Genomic DNA, 15,080 nt, shown 5'->3' with positions numbered 1-15,080 from the left:
GTTAGAAAGTATCTCAAACTCAGAAGAATCCTAAACCAGAGTAATTGCCACATTAGGCTAGAAGAGTTGTGGATGAAGTGGTGCATCTCCTAAACATGATCTCTAGTGTGCTAGCCTGGAGGACAGTGGATTGAATCTGGGACTATACGGTTAATCCAGTCTAGGTTTTGTGAAGTCAGCTCACCACTTGAATGTACCAAATCATCAGTTTTATATATATTTTTCTTTCTAAATAACACATTTCAAGAGTCGCTGTACGGTGGTACAGTTCGTAGCAGCTCTGTTGCCTTGTAGCAAGAAGCTCTTTCTGCATGTTCTCCCCTTGCATGCTCCAGGTACTCTGGCTTCCCCACAAAGTCCAAAAAACACTACAGTTAGGTTAATTGGTTAATCTAAATTGCCCTTAGGTGTAAGTTTGTGCATGCATGGTTGTTTGTCCTGTTTTCCTCCGTGTTGCCCTGTGATGAACTTGTCCAGGATGTATCCCTCCTCTGGCTTAATTTCTGCTGAAGGACAGGCAGGTATCGATAATGGATAGATGGACATTTCAAGAGGACAACGTGAAGATATTATTTGCTTGAAAATGTAAAGTAGTTAAAAAAGGAAGCAATGTTATTTTTAAACAGGGATTAGCCCGCTGCTGAACAGACCTCATTGAGAAACTGTGGGAAGACTTTAAACAGTGGTCTGCCTCTCCTATAAATAATTCAAAAATCCTATCAATAAAAAAAATCAGTTCTCAACAGAAATGAACGTTGTGACATTCTGTAGGCTTGTTGAAATGCCATTGAAAAGATGTGCTGTAATAAAACATAAAAGGTGGCTCAATAAAATATTAGTGTGACTATTTTTTGGCCTTGCAATTAATTCTGACAAGTTTTTGTTTTATTTCCTAAAAGTAAAGTTTTTAAATATTTAAAGTTTCAGCCAGCAACCACAATTTCATGTTTTTTTACTGAACATCTTTTAATACATCTGTGTTACAAAAGTATTTACACCTCATGGACCTTTTCGCATTTTGTCACAGACGTCACGATCTTGTCTTGTTAGATCAGCACAAAGTTGTGCATTATTGATGTGAAAGGAAAATAATACAGTCGGTTTCTACCACTTCTTCCATAGTGGGTTGCGGGGAAGCTGGTGCAGCAGTGTATGGGCGGGAGGCAGGGTACACCCTGGAGAGGTTGCCAGTCCATCACAGGGCAACACACAAACAACCATGCACACACACACCTAAGGGTAATTTAAAGAGACCAATTAACCTAAATGGCACATTTTTGGACTGTGGGAGGAAGCCAGAGTACCCAGAGAAAACCCACACATGGGAGAACATGCAAACTCCATGCAGAAAGACCCCCGGCTGGGAGTCAAACCCAGGAACTTCTTGCTGCAAGGCAACAGTGTTACCAACTGCGCCACCCTGCAGCCCAGAAAATATTTTTTTGACAAATAATCTGTATAGCCAAGCATGCCTTTGTTTTTAAAAGTCAACTAATCAGTAAATAGAGTACATCCATTTTAATCTCAGTATAAATTCAGCAAACCTGATGAAACGTGGCTGTCCACCTAAATTGATAGGCCTGGCAAGGAGAGCATTAACCACTAAAGCATCCAAAAGGCCTATGGTAACTGTAGGAGCTGCAGAGATCCACAGGCAAAAAGAACATAATGTTGAAGACAGACCTGTTCGTGTCATAGAGCATATGTGAAGCACAAACCCCTGTTAATGACATCATTTACTCAAATAATTTTTAATAATGTTGATATCAAAAAATATTAAAGGCACTCTGTCAGAAAGGTTAAAGAGGATATCATTTGATGCCTGATAAATGACACTTAAATGGGAGATTTTCAAGTTATTATAAAATCCAAAAATGTACATTAAAAGAAACGTGCTTTTGGTATTTTAGTTCCCTAGAAAACATTATCTCAAAAGCATACTGTGTGTTCACATAACCCTTTTCCCACCTTTTCAGTTTTAGAGTTTAGGCTTGTAGCTCATTGGAATTATTTTTATTTCCATGACCAAAGTAAAAAAATAACATGTAAAAAAGAAAGCCCAAAGAGGACAAAAGTGCAGCTAAAAGTTGATAAAGAGTAATGAAATTATGCACAGAACACCAAACCTGAGCATCAGTGCATAACATTATCTCCTGCAAGTCTCCAGTTTGAATTTGAGTTCATAAATCAACCATTTATACGATTTGACAGTGAGGAGCAGGAAGTCATTGGAATTATTGTTTCAGAAGCAGTAACATTACATGGATACCTAACATACCAGCACCCTACCCTGATATATAAAATAAAATTCTAAGAAAAATTATTCAAAATTGTATTTAAGAAAACCTGAAATTCAGACAGCATTCATTTAGACTTTGTTCTGATTAACATTGTTACCCTGAAGCACATAGGCATCAACATTCTGTTTTGTCCAAAAAACTGTTTCACTAGTACTCTAATAATTTGTATTACTCGACTGAGCAGTGGTTGTGTAAAGCATACAAGTAAAAGAGGATCAGTCTCACTTTCCTGCAGAAAACAAAATTGTGTTTTGATTGTAAGGGTTTCTGTGCCACAGTAACATAGCTCATACTCTGTCTACAGTAAGGGCCTGATCTTCTTGCGTGTACAAAACCTCACGCAAACCTGTTTGCGTCAGCAAAGCTGATCTACAAACAAGGTGGTAAGCAGATTGCGTGTGCAAAATCAGCGAAACTGTGGGCACAAACTTTTTAGCGTGTCTGCCTTCATGAATATGCAAAACATATGATAATGATCCAAACGGGCAAATTAATGGGAGTAGGATATGCATATGTCATTCCTTACCACCCGTTATGTGATTTTTAAAGTCTGAAACTGTTTGCGGGCGCAATTTTTGCATGTGGATTTAGCACGTTTGAAATGCAGGTGCTAACTGGGACGCTAAAATGTCTGATGTCACTTTGGCCAAAAGGAGGCATAGATAGACAGACAACAGGGAGAGAGAATCTACTGTACATGTGCCAACAGATTTGGATGGTCATATATAAAAATATAAAAAATAGATGAGAATAGGGGATTCTATGTAGGATTATCTAAGGTCTGATTTGGAGCCAATCACAAACAGAAGCCATGATATTTCTCCTAAGGTAAAACTCCTTGCAACACTTCATTCAACATCATTCCAGCGTAACATTGCTGTCAGGGCTGAATGCACACAAACCTGATCATGGCAAAATGCGCACATAACTGATTAAAGCGCGCACAGCCTGTAATCGCACATCATGCAAAAGACCCACTGTGCTTTGATGTTGATAATATAATTAATAGGAAAGAACTAAAGACATTATAAGGCAGATTAAATCCTTCATTTACTAACTGGATGCTAAAAGCACTTCTTAGCAAGAGAAAAATCACCATTTTAAGGCAGCATTATTGACAGTAACGTTATGTCATTCCAGGGCAATCGGATCTGGATCAGTTTGTTTAAATATGAACATATGCCAGGGGAGGGTTTTGTTTATGCAGTTAAAAATTAGTTTGTGTCACCAAAAAACTATTTAAAGAATCAAACAAGTTGTATATTGTTAAATATTGGCAAAACAAACAAAACGAATTTAGTAAAATCATTGGATAATTAATTTTATTTTTACATACATAAAGTTCGACTGAACTTTTTTGCAGGACAGTTATGTGATGCTCTGTTTTAAAATTAGCAAAGCTATAACATACAGATTGCCAACTCCTACAATGATCAATTTTAATGTTGCTAATATTACGTTCAGGCTTAAATATGTTGGCTGTTTATGATAAACTCCGAACTCTTCAAACATGTACTCTCAAAAAACAACAGAACCCGGTGAGTCTCCGAAAATAATTAAAAGATCAAGGGAGACAAAATAATTGACAGATTTGTATTTTATATTGTTAATGTTGATTGGCCAATTTGTTGCGAGTTACGTTGAGCAAGAAAAGAGATATAATCTCGTCAGGGCAGATGACAAACCTGCAGTGAGTAGCACAACAAAAGTTAACTGTAACAATCCAGAAAAGCAAGGGCTGAATAGAACAGAAGGAAAAAAAAAAATCAGCAACTGGATTATTTATAATGATGCAGTTTAACAATCTCTGCATATTTCTAGCAACACAGCAGAGGATCCGTTTGCGTTTCCTCTTGTTCTAGCCAGTAGCACTTGCAATTTCCTCATTGAAATAGGGCGGTCTGCATCTGTCTTCCACCTAGAGTTGCAGACCGTCCCTTGAAAAACGGAATCGTCCCGTATTGAGCTGAAACGGGACGCACGTAGTCCCGTTTTATTAGGTGGATCAAAAATCTTCTAAATTAATAAATGATGGGGTGCTTAATATTTAACATTACGGTAATTAGTCATTACCAGCCATATCCTGCTCTGTGACCAATGAGCTGACAGAATATTTCGGCTCATCTCATTGGCCAGCAGGTACCAGTTGCTAAGGATAGATACAGGTGTTACGTCGATTCGCGTTTTCCCATCAGATACGGTTTCCCCAGCGTCTCCTCGCCGCTTACGTGAAAAAAGGCCCGTGTTTGTTCAGCGCTCGTAACCAGCGCGCCGTGCTTCCGCCGCAGGAGATCTACGGACACCGTGAAAGCTCAAACAACGTGTTTTTCGGTAAAGTTGTCCCACTTTCTTGCAACTGTGCTCTCAGATAGATAGATAGAGGATAGATGTCATTATTGATTATTATTTAATAAACAGCTTTAGACCCATAGCATAACTTGATTGTATTTACTTGAGATGGAAAGTAAATAGCACTATGTGTATGTGTAATGTGCTGAAAGGATGACGAAGATTTATTGCACAAATAGCCGGTTTATTATAGAGCATGAGCGGCTATTCTGAATTGTCACTGACAGAAAATTATAAATAAATGCTTAAAAATACGCTGGATGTCCCAGGCCATAAGGCTGCCACGAGGGGGCCAGAGGATGCCAGGGGCTATCAAAGGATGCCACGAGGGTCACTGTTGTACATTTACTTTGGCTATACTCTTTAGTGTCCACAAAGACTAATTAGTCTGCCTCAAACCTAGCAAAATTGTTTAGATTTTGTACATCAATTTCTGAGCAGAATGTTTCATAGTCCTCCTTTTTTTCAAAAATTAAAGTTTAAAGTTCAGTTGGAGAGCTGTCATCGTATTCATCCTCCCAGTTCTTTATGGCCTCGAGGGTTTCAGTTTGTTCAGTGTTGTCCATGTCAAGTAAGTGTGACTACCCTCAAATGTTGTTTTTGGCAACAATCAGCTGCAGTCTGGCTGTCAGTTAACATGTTGCTTCCCTGTGGAAAAAAAAAAAGATTGTTTGTTGAGGGTATTGAGTATGTAGATGCTGTTACCTGTTAATATTGTTAGAGAATTGCAAATTAGCCTGAATTTTATACTATCATATTTGCTTTACATAATCAAAGCTCTGTCAATCCCATATTATTGGATGAAGTTCGAGGACTGTGTGATTACAAGAGAGTTGCATATTGGGCAATGGTAGTGACTCCTGAATGCTTGTCTGCCTTCCTTACAGAAGCAGGCTACCACAAATTTCTCTTAAAAACAGATACAGAATTGTTAAAAAAAAGCATTGCATACTCTACATAACAATAACATCCCATAAGAGACTTAAATAACATTCAATAAAATCATACCTTGATTGTTGTCAGAAAAATAAATTGCTTCTCTCAGATGCTTTCTTAAAAGGTGACCACAGTTTCCAAGTTGCTTTTTTTCCACAGAAGACACACTGAGCAGCAGCACAGGCCAGGAATGAATCAACATCAGAATAACTCTACTCACATGTAAATGTGAACTAAATATGTCTATATGACTAAATGAAAATGTAAATACACAAACATTTGGCTTAAAGTTTTTAAAAACTGTAGCTACATTTATGTTCAGACCAGTTAGTTTTTATCAACTTTCTGGGGCATAAAATCCACAAATCAAACCTCCGCTTTTACAGTGATAGCTTAACTGAAAACTGCGTATGTTTTTGCTATCTAACTTATTTGTAGTTATTAGACAATAAATTCTTGAGACATAGCCCTATATATACACTGCTCAAAAAAATAAAGGGAACACTTAAACAACACAATATAATTCCAAGTAAATTAAACTTCTGTGAAATCAAACTGTTCACTTAGGAAGCAACACTGATTGACAATTAATTTCACATGCTGTTGTGCAAATGGAATAGACAACAGGGGAAAATCTTTGGCGATTATCAAGACACACTCAATAAAGGAGTGGTTCTGCAGGTGGGGACCACAGACCACTTCTCAGTACCTATGTTTTCTGGCTGATGTTTTGGTCACTTTTGAATGTTGGTGGTACTTTCACACTCCTGGTACCATGAGACGGACTCTACAACCCACACAAGTGGCTCAGGTAGTGCAGCTCATCCAGGATGGCACATCAATGCGAGCTGTGGCAAGAAGGTTTGCTGTGTCTGTCAGCCTAGAGTCCAGAGCCTGGAGGCGCTACCAGGAGACGTGGAGGAGGCCGTAGGAGGGCATCAACCCAGCAGCAGGACCGCTACCTCCACCTTTGTGCAAGGAGGAACAGGAGGAACACTGCCAGAGCCCTGCAAAATGACCTCCAGCAGGCCACAAATGTGCATGTGTCTGCACAAACGGTTAGAAACCGACTCCATGAGGATGGTATGAGGGCCTGACGTCCACAAATGGGGGTTGTGCTCACAGTCCAACACCGTGCAGGATGCTTGGCATTTGCCAGAAAACACCAGGATTGGCAAATTCGCCACTGGTGCCCTGTGCTCTTCACAGATGAAAGCAGGTTCACACTGAGCACATGTGACAAACGTGACAGAGTCTGGAGACACCGTGGAGAGCGATCTGCTGCCTGAAACATCCTTCAGCATGACCGGTTTGGCAGTGGGTCAGTAATGGTGTGGGGTGGCATTTCTTCCATGTGCTCGCCAGAGGTAGCCTGACTGCCATTAGGTACCGAGATGAGATCCTCAGACCCCTTGTGAGACCATATGCTGGTGCGGTTGGCCCTGGGTTCCTCTTAATGCAGGACAATGCTAGACCTCATGTGGCTGGAGTGTGTCAGCAGTTCCTGCAAGATGAAGACATTGAAGCTATGGACTGGCCCGCCCGTTCCCCAGACCTGAATCCGATTGAGCACATCTGGGACATTATGTCTCGCTCCATCCACCAACGTCACGTTGCACCACAGACTGTCCAGGAGTTGGCGGATGCTTTAGTCCAGGTCTGGGAGGAGGTCTCTCAGGAGACCATCCACCGTCTCATCAGGAGCATGACCAGGCGTTGTAGGGAGGTCATACAGGCACATGGAGGCCACACACAATACTGAACCTCATTTTGACTTGTTTCAAGGACATTACATCAAAGTTGGATCAGCCTGTAGTGTGTTTTCCACTTTAATTATGTATGTTACTCCAAATCCAGGCCTCCATTTGTTAATAAATTTGATTTCCATTGATAATTTTTGTGTGATTTTGTTGTCAGCACATTGAACTTTGTACAGAACAAAGTATTAAATGAGAATATTTCATTCATTCAGATCTAGGATGTGTTATTTGAGTGTTCCCTTTATTTTTTTGAGCAGTGTATATTACATTTTGTGTCTATTACAACTATTTCTTATCTCCCTTGTGTAAACAAGCGTCATACCGCATAGTAAGCTTTTCACTGAAACTTTAAACAGGATTCAGCATTCAAACACATATCTGGCAACCATTTCAAATTGATCCCACATGCATATCCAGAAATAAAACCTCAACTCATTTGCCAAATAAATGCACTTTATTCTATCAGTCAAAAAACATCTTATCTGTTTCTATGTTTTGCAGTTGCGCTCGCACACCCTAATTTACAGACACCCTACACACTGGCATGGGGGCCGTTGTCTAGGGTGCATCATGTGTTCTTAGTACACCATTATAGTTTTTGTAGCCTAGACCAAAAATGATATACAGAAAATGATACTACCATACGTTCGTAGCTTACTGTTAATTAATCCTTTCATGAAATATGGGGTTATATTGTATTTTGCGAACTGATCTAAAACAAATCATAAAGCATGAACACAAACAGAAGAAGTAATTCAAGTGCCAAAGACAAACTAAGCAGAATGAAACAGAGCTATGGACTATTGAGCTAAAGAGATCAAAAAAGTATGTCTGTCAATATTTTTCTATTAAAAATAGAACTGACTTTTAATTTAAGTTTAGAATGTTGGTTAAGAAACAACCAATAACTGCATCATTGTCTGCAGCTAACAACTGAGTAACAGGTTAGAGCTTCGAACAATACATGGAGAATGACCTATCAGTCTGGCTCCCTCCGGCACCCTGTGGCACCCTCCGGCACACTGTGGCACCCTCCGGCACCCTGTGGCACCCTCGTGGCAGCCTTATGGCCTGGGACATCCAGCGTGTTTTTAAGCATTTATTTATAATTTTCTGTGAGTGACAATTCAGAATAGCCGCTCGTGCTCTATAATAAACCGGCTGTTTGTGCAATAAATCTTCGTCATCCTTTCAGCACGTCACACATGTAAGTCATCAAGTAATACAATCACCTTATGCTATGGGTCTAAAGCTGTTTATTAAATAATAATCAATAATGACATCATTATTGAAAGGTAACAGGCTATAACAACAATGACATCCCATTTGCCCATAATCACCATTGGCATCACTTCCAGTGGCAGCTCCACAGACACTATTAACAATAATGACAACCCATTTGCCGATAATCAGCATTAGCTTCCACAAAAACAGCGGCAACCACCGTGGCAAGCTTGTATGGCTGGTCTGGCACCTTCTGGCATCCTCGCGGAATCCCCTGCCACCCTGCGGCAGGCTGTGGCAGTTCTGCTGCCACCGGAACTGCCAGTTCTGCCTGCCACTGCCAGAAATTGAGCTCTGCCCTGCTGTGCTAACCATTGCTGGGGCAATCTTTGAAAATCACATGCAACACGCCCACTTATCGCACGTGCAATTTATTCATACTACACGCAAATTAACACCCAGTATTTGGGATCTTTGAAGATCAGGCCCTAAGTTTCCCCACAACAAAATGCTTTCTGGCTCACTGAAGACACTTCAAGAAAGTACTACACATGGTGGATATAAACGGGAAGACAAAATACTCATTCTGTAAACTGTACTCTTATACTGTTGTTAATTGAGCTCAGAGAGAAAATATGCTGCCAAATATTGTCGGTAAAGTACATGAGGAACATTGAGAGAAAGCATTTCTGTTTTATTCACACAAACTGGGAACACCAGCAGATATTTTGTACTGTCAGAGGACATAAAAGTAAAAACCATGGTTAAGCAATGAATACTTGAGAAAACTCTATGCTCACAAACAACACATATGGTCTGTCTCATGACTCTACAAAAGCTGTCTGACATGAGAGTGGCATGAACCCTGTTATGTCCTTGCTCCTCAGCATTGGGTTGTTACTTTCCATGTGGGCAAAAAGAGATGAGGGGAAATCAGCATTTTTTTATTTAATAAATATAATCTCACTGACTACAGGATCTTTGGGCAAAGTAAAAAGGCTCACTCCACCTTTTTATGTGTTGCCAACAAAGATTTCTGGTTCTAAATATTAGAATAGTTCCTATTTAAGAACTCCTTTGAGCCAGCTTAGACATAATTAAACAATAAAAGGTGACACTGATTAACTTTATTCTAAATGCTATAGGCAGGTAAAGTAATGTGTATAATGTTGGTCCCAACAAACAGCTCATATATATGAAATGGAAAATACAACAAATAAATCCATGAACTATATTCTCCTAGTAAGATCCAGCAGTGCTAGGGAGTACTGCTCAATCCACAGTGGGTGTCGGGGAAGAACACAATGGGGATTTTAAGGAAGTCTTGTCAAGCTCTGCAGCACAATTATCACTCATCTATCTTTAATTTCTCATCCATCAACAGAGAGGTATTCACCTTTGCAATTATTTTCACAGCTGGGGTCTACATTCCTGAAATTAGATCCTGTGCCCTTCAAAAATGATTGATGTGGACAGGAAAATGGAAATAAAACAAACCATATTTTGATTGTTTACTGCACCCTGTGGGGGAATAAACTCATCTTCAAGTGAGATCTGACTCAGCGGTGAAGTGTTTGGTTAAAATAATGTCACACACTGTAACAGTTTATGAGACTACTTCTGGTTTTCATTCTGGCATGCATCATTTTTGGTATAATTTCAAATACAGGGTCTTTCCGTCCCAGAGATTCTCTGTGGTGCTAGGGTCTGGCTCTGCTGTGGACATTGCATGTGTTAGGATTATCAATCATGCTCTGTGAGCCACTCCATCTTAATTTGTGCTGCCATTGTCAAGTAGGAATATGCCATTGCCTTCAGGCAGGAAGAAAAAAAAAACAAAAAAAACCCAAAATGATAATCTACTACAGGTCCTTCTCAAAATATTAGCATATTGTGATAAAGTTCATTATTTTCCATAATGTCATGATGAAAATTTAACATTCATATATTTTAGATTCATTGCGCACTAACTGAAATATTTCAGGTCTTTTATTGTCTTAATACGGATGATTTTGGCATACAGCTCATGAAAACCCAAAATTCCTATCTCACAAAATTAGCATATCATTAAAAGGGTCTCTAAACGAGCTATGAATCTAATCATCTGAATCAATGAGTTAACTCTAAACACCTGCAAAAGATTCCTGAGGCCTTTAAAACTCCCAGCCTGGTTCATCACTCAAAACCCCAATCATGGGTAAGACTGCCGACCTGACTGCTGTCCAGAAGGCCACTATTGACACCCTCAAGCAAGAGGGTAAGACAAAGAAAGAAATTTCTGAATGAATAGGCTGTTCCCAGAGTGCTGTATCAAGGCACCTCAGTGGGAAGTCTGTGGGAAGGAAAAAGTGTGGCAGAAAACGCTGCACAACGAGAAGAGGTGACCGGACCCTGAGGAAGATTGTGGAGAAGGGCCGATTCCAGACTTCGGAGGACCTGCGGAAGCAGTGGACTGAGTCTGGAGTAGAAACATCCAGAGCCACCGTGCACAGGCGTGTGCAGGAAATGGGCTACAGGTGCCGCATTCCCCAGGTCAAGCCACTTTTGAACCAGAAACAGCGGCAGAAGCGCCTGACCTGGGCTACAGAGAGGCACCACTGGACTGTTGCTCAGTGGTCCAAAGTACTTTTTTCGGATGAAAGCAAATTCTGCATGTAATTCGGAAATCAAGGTGCCAGAGTCTGGAGGAAGACTGGGGAGAAGGAAATGCCAAAATGCCAGAAGTCCAGTGTCAAGTACCCACAGTCAGTGATGGTCTGGGGTGCCGTGTCAGCTGTTGGTGTTGGTCCACTGTGTTTTATCAAGGGCAGGGTCAATGCAGCTAGCTATCAGGAGATTTTGGAGCACTTCATTCTTCCATCTGCTGAAAAGCTTTATGGAGATAAAGATTTCATTTTTCAGCACGACCTGGCACCTGCTCACAGTGCCAAAACCACTGGTAAATGGTTTACTGACCATGGTATCACTGTGCTCAATTGGCCTGCCAACTCTCCTGACCTGAACCCCATAGAGAATCTGTGGGATATTGTGAAGAGAACGTTGAGAGACTCAAGACCCAACACTCTGGATGAGCTAAAGGCCGCTATCGAAGCATCCTGGGCCTCCATAAGACCTCAGCAGTGCCACAGGCTGATTGCCTCCATGCCACGCCGCATTGAAGCAGTCATTTCTGCAAAAGGATTCCTGACCAAGTATTGAGTGCATAACTGTACATGATTATTTGAAGGTTGATGTTTTTTGTATTAAAAACACTTTTCTTTTATTGGTCGGATGAAATATGCTAATTTTGTGAGATAGGAATTTTGGGTTTTCATGAGCTGAATGCCACAATCATCCGTATTAAGACAATAAAAGACCTGAAATATTTCAGTTAGTGTGCAATGAATCTAAAATATATGAATGTTAAATTTTCATCATGACATTATGGAAAATAATGAACTTTATCACAATATGCTAATATTTTGAGAAGGACCTGTATATTTATGTGGTTAAGTGATTGTCATTTGTTTCCCAAAGTTCTCATTGAATTGCACATTTGGGAGAGCTCTTACTTTCACTTTTAATTGTTTCCCTGAGAACTATTGCTGAATTAAAAAAAAAAATTTATTTAAATATTTTGTTAAGACATTCTTCTTGTAGATAATGGTTTCCAACTAACTTTCAAGATTTTAATTATATTTTGGATGGTTTCAGAAGTTTCAGCTGTCTAATTTTTTGTTTTCTTGATGCCATCTGACCAAAGCAGCTCAAAAACAATATAATGTTTCCCTTTATTTTTCTGACGTAGTTGTTTTAGAAACGTAATGACAATAAATCAGTTGCTTTGTGACGGCTTGTTTTCAAATAAAACAAAGTGATCACCCCAGGGGTATTATACAATCACAGTGCAGTTTATTAAGTACATACCTTTCGATTACTTCTTAACACAAATAGCAAATCAGCCAATCACAGGGGACAACTCATTGCATTTAGACATCTAGATGTGGTGAAGATGGCTTTCTATTCTGCTGAAAGGAACATCAATAATAGGTAAGGACTGCAGTGGATATTTTGGGACATTTTTTCCTCCTGACAGCTGAAACACTGAACATGAATGGCAGTACTCTTTTATTTGATTATAAAGACCTGGCCAATAAAACCTGGCATAAATCCTATCATAGGTCTTTTTAAAATCCAAATGTCCTGCCCATGGAGCACCATGACCCAAATTTAGCACTTGATCCCTTAGACTTTGTGGAACCACTAGTTTTTTGTGAACCTGGTTTCCCCCCATGAAGATAAAGCAACCCATCCCTAAGGATATAATCAACCCCATCAGGCTGTTTACCCACTTCTCCATCAGTGATAGAAATTGCTTGATCAAAAAGACCCTTCAGTGATTCATCAGACTGTTGTAATCTCTGGAAGTCAACTTGTGAACCCACAATGTCCCCCTCAAGATCCGGCAATCTCAATGACGTTTACCTAACTGTGCCTACCATTTTCTGAAGCCTTCTTTGTTGTTTACTTTTCCTCACTTTAACCACACTCTCAAAAGGAAGATTAACATTAAAGGGCAGTTCTTGCAGAAGATTTACTTCATCGGTAGTCTCAATGTTTATTTGCTGGCCTGCCTCCATAGCCTCAGGTGCAGGTTCAGAATCCTCCTCCCCAGCTAATTGTTTAGCTTGTGTTTGTGATCTGGTTACAACATACACTGGCTTACAAGCCTGAATCAGTTCTGGTAAGACTGGAATATCCTGACCCAAAATAAACTTTATATGCAAGACCTTCCACTACACCAACACTTAAAAGATAAGTTTGGTTTGCCACCTCTAGATACACTGCAGCAGTGGGGTAAGTTTTGTGATCACCATGCACACAGAAAATATCAAGGCCTGGGCCCCCTAAGGTCTGTACACTTCCTGTATCCAAAAGAGCAATGGATGGCTTTCCATTTATTCCAACCTCCATGACTTGTTTCTTACCTTCAAATTGGTTTTCGGCAAACCCTGGCCTTGGTACAGTGCAAAAATATGCTGATTTAGCTTTTCTCAATGGGCAGTCTGGTTTTATATGCCCCTCTTGACCACAAAAATAGCAGACAATCGGTTTGGTTTCCAACTTAGGCTTATATGAGAATGTTTTCCCCCTTTGTTTCTCTACACCTGTCATCTGACCTAGACCACCACCCAAGCCAAATCCCACAGACTTACCCTGCATTAAGCTGGCCTTCTGTTGAAGGTTGTATCGGAAGGTTTTTGGTCCCCGTCTTGCAGCCAAGAAGTTTTCAACAAGTTCTGCTGCTTCTTGTGCCGATGCTGGGTTCCTCTCTTTGACCCATATTCTCAGCTCTGGTGACAAAGAACTGTAGAACTGTTCAAAGATGAGAATCTCCCCAATATCATCCTTTCTTTTTCCTTGAGGTTGCATCCATTTCAGGTAAAGGTCTTTCAGATGGTTATAGAACTCTCGGGGGGTTTCATTTACATGGACCTCCGGCTCTCTAAATCGTTGTCGGTACATTTCTTCATTAATCTCATACTTTGTTAAGATGGCTGCTTTTACTTCAGCATAATCACAGGAATCCTCTGCAGCCATGGCCACATATGCTGTTCGGGCCCTACTGGTGAGATGAGGTACCAACCTTACTGCCCAGTCCCTCTCGGGCCGCCGGTATGCTGTTGCTAACCTTTCAAAGGTTGTCAGGTATTGTTCAATGTCATCTCCCTCCTCAAAACTTTGGAATATCCGATTGAGTCCATGCTCTTTGTACTGCTTCTGAAGAGGGGCCAGCTTGAGCTTTATCTTCAGTCTTCTGCTGCTTCCCCAGATCATCTCTCAGATTGCCAACTTCAACTTGTATCTGGTGCCATCTCCTTTCTTGCTTACTCTTTTCTTTGTCCCATCTTTCAACAAAGTCACTCTGGAACTGAAGACATCTTTCCAGCAATGTTGCTCATGTCCACAGATGTTGTTTCATCACTGGACTGACCTGTAGCTCCTTCCTGCTCTGGCTCCTCCACTGGCGCTGCTTCTGCCACCTTGAGGCTTTTCGTCTGCTGCTTTGGACCCATAATTAGCACTTATCTGGACATCGGCGTTGCATCCCTCTTCTGACACCAAGTGTTGGTTTGCGATGAAAAAAAATCCAGACAGAATCCAGCAATTGTAGAGCTCTGACTTTTTTTTTATGCCGTTCTTCAAACATCTCATTCCAGTTCACAGCATGACATACATTCCAACAACAGGAGGGAGAGCCTCCTCCCTGATCTAACACACCTGGCGTTTAAAGCATTGGCTCCTACCTGGACTAATTAAGGGGTGGAGTCAACCTTACATTTCCAGATAGAAAAACATTTGTACTAAACTATATTCCTAGAAAAATATTTACATAATTACAACTAACAACTTCAAAACTAAAACAAAAACAATCTGGGCCCAATTAAAATCCAGAAAACATCTCCCTTCTCTCTCAAACAATGGATTTTCCCAGTGAGGCTGATTGAAAACACCAGGTCCTTGTCAGCAC

The 15,080-nt window shown here is 40.4% G+C and overlaps 1 protein-coding gene across 3 annotated transcripts in view; it reads right to left on the bottom strand.

Moving 5' to 3' along the window:
* Positions 1-14,844, bottom strand: part of LOC124873325 (neurotrophin receptor-interacting factor homolog) — a 32,526-nt gene extending 17,682 nt beyond the window's left edge. Inside the window, exons 1-2 of one of the 3 annotated variants that reach the window (XM_047373898.1) lie at positions 13,765-14,841; positions 4,891-5,297 (exon numbers count right to left, since the gene is read on the bottom strand). In XM_047373898.1, the coding sequence (XP_047229854.1) occupies positions 5,278-5,297; positions 13,765-14,386 (642 nt within the window). In that variant the 5' untranslated portion in view covers positions 14,387-14,841 and the 3' untranslated portion in view covers positions 4,891-5,277. Of the gene's footprint in view, positions 1-4,890; positions 5,298-13,764 lie in introns of those variants that run through there. The other 2 variants (XM_047373889.1, XM_047373905.1) reach the window with 2 other exon arrangements.
* Between the last annotated feature and the right edge of the window lie 236 nt (positions 14,845-15,080).

Source organism: Girardinichthys multiradiatus, chromosome 1 (assembly GCF_021462225.1).
Source record: "Girardinichthys multiradiatus isolate DD_20200921_A chromosome 1, DD_fGirMul_XY1, whole genome shotgun sequence".
In the NCBI taxonomy this organism is placed as follows: Eukaryota; Metazoa; Chordata; class Actinopteri; order Cyprinodontiformes; family Goodeidae; genus Girardinichthys; species Girardinichthys multiradiatus.
Note: the sequence above shows the minus strand (reverse complement) of the source record. Positions and strands in the feature narration are given on the sequence as shown.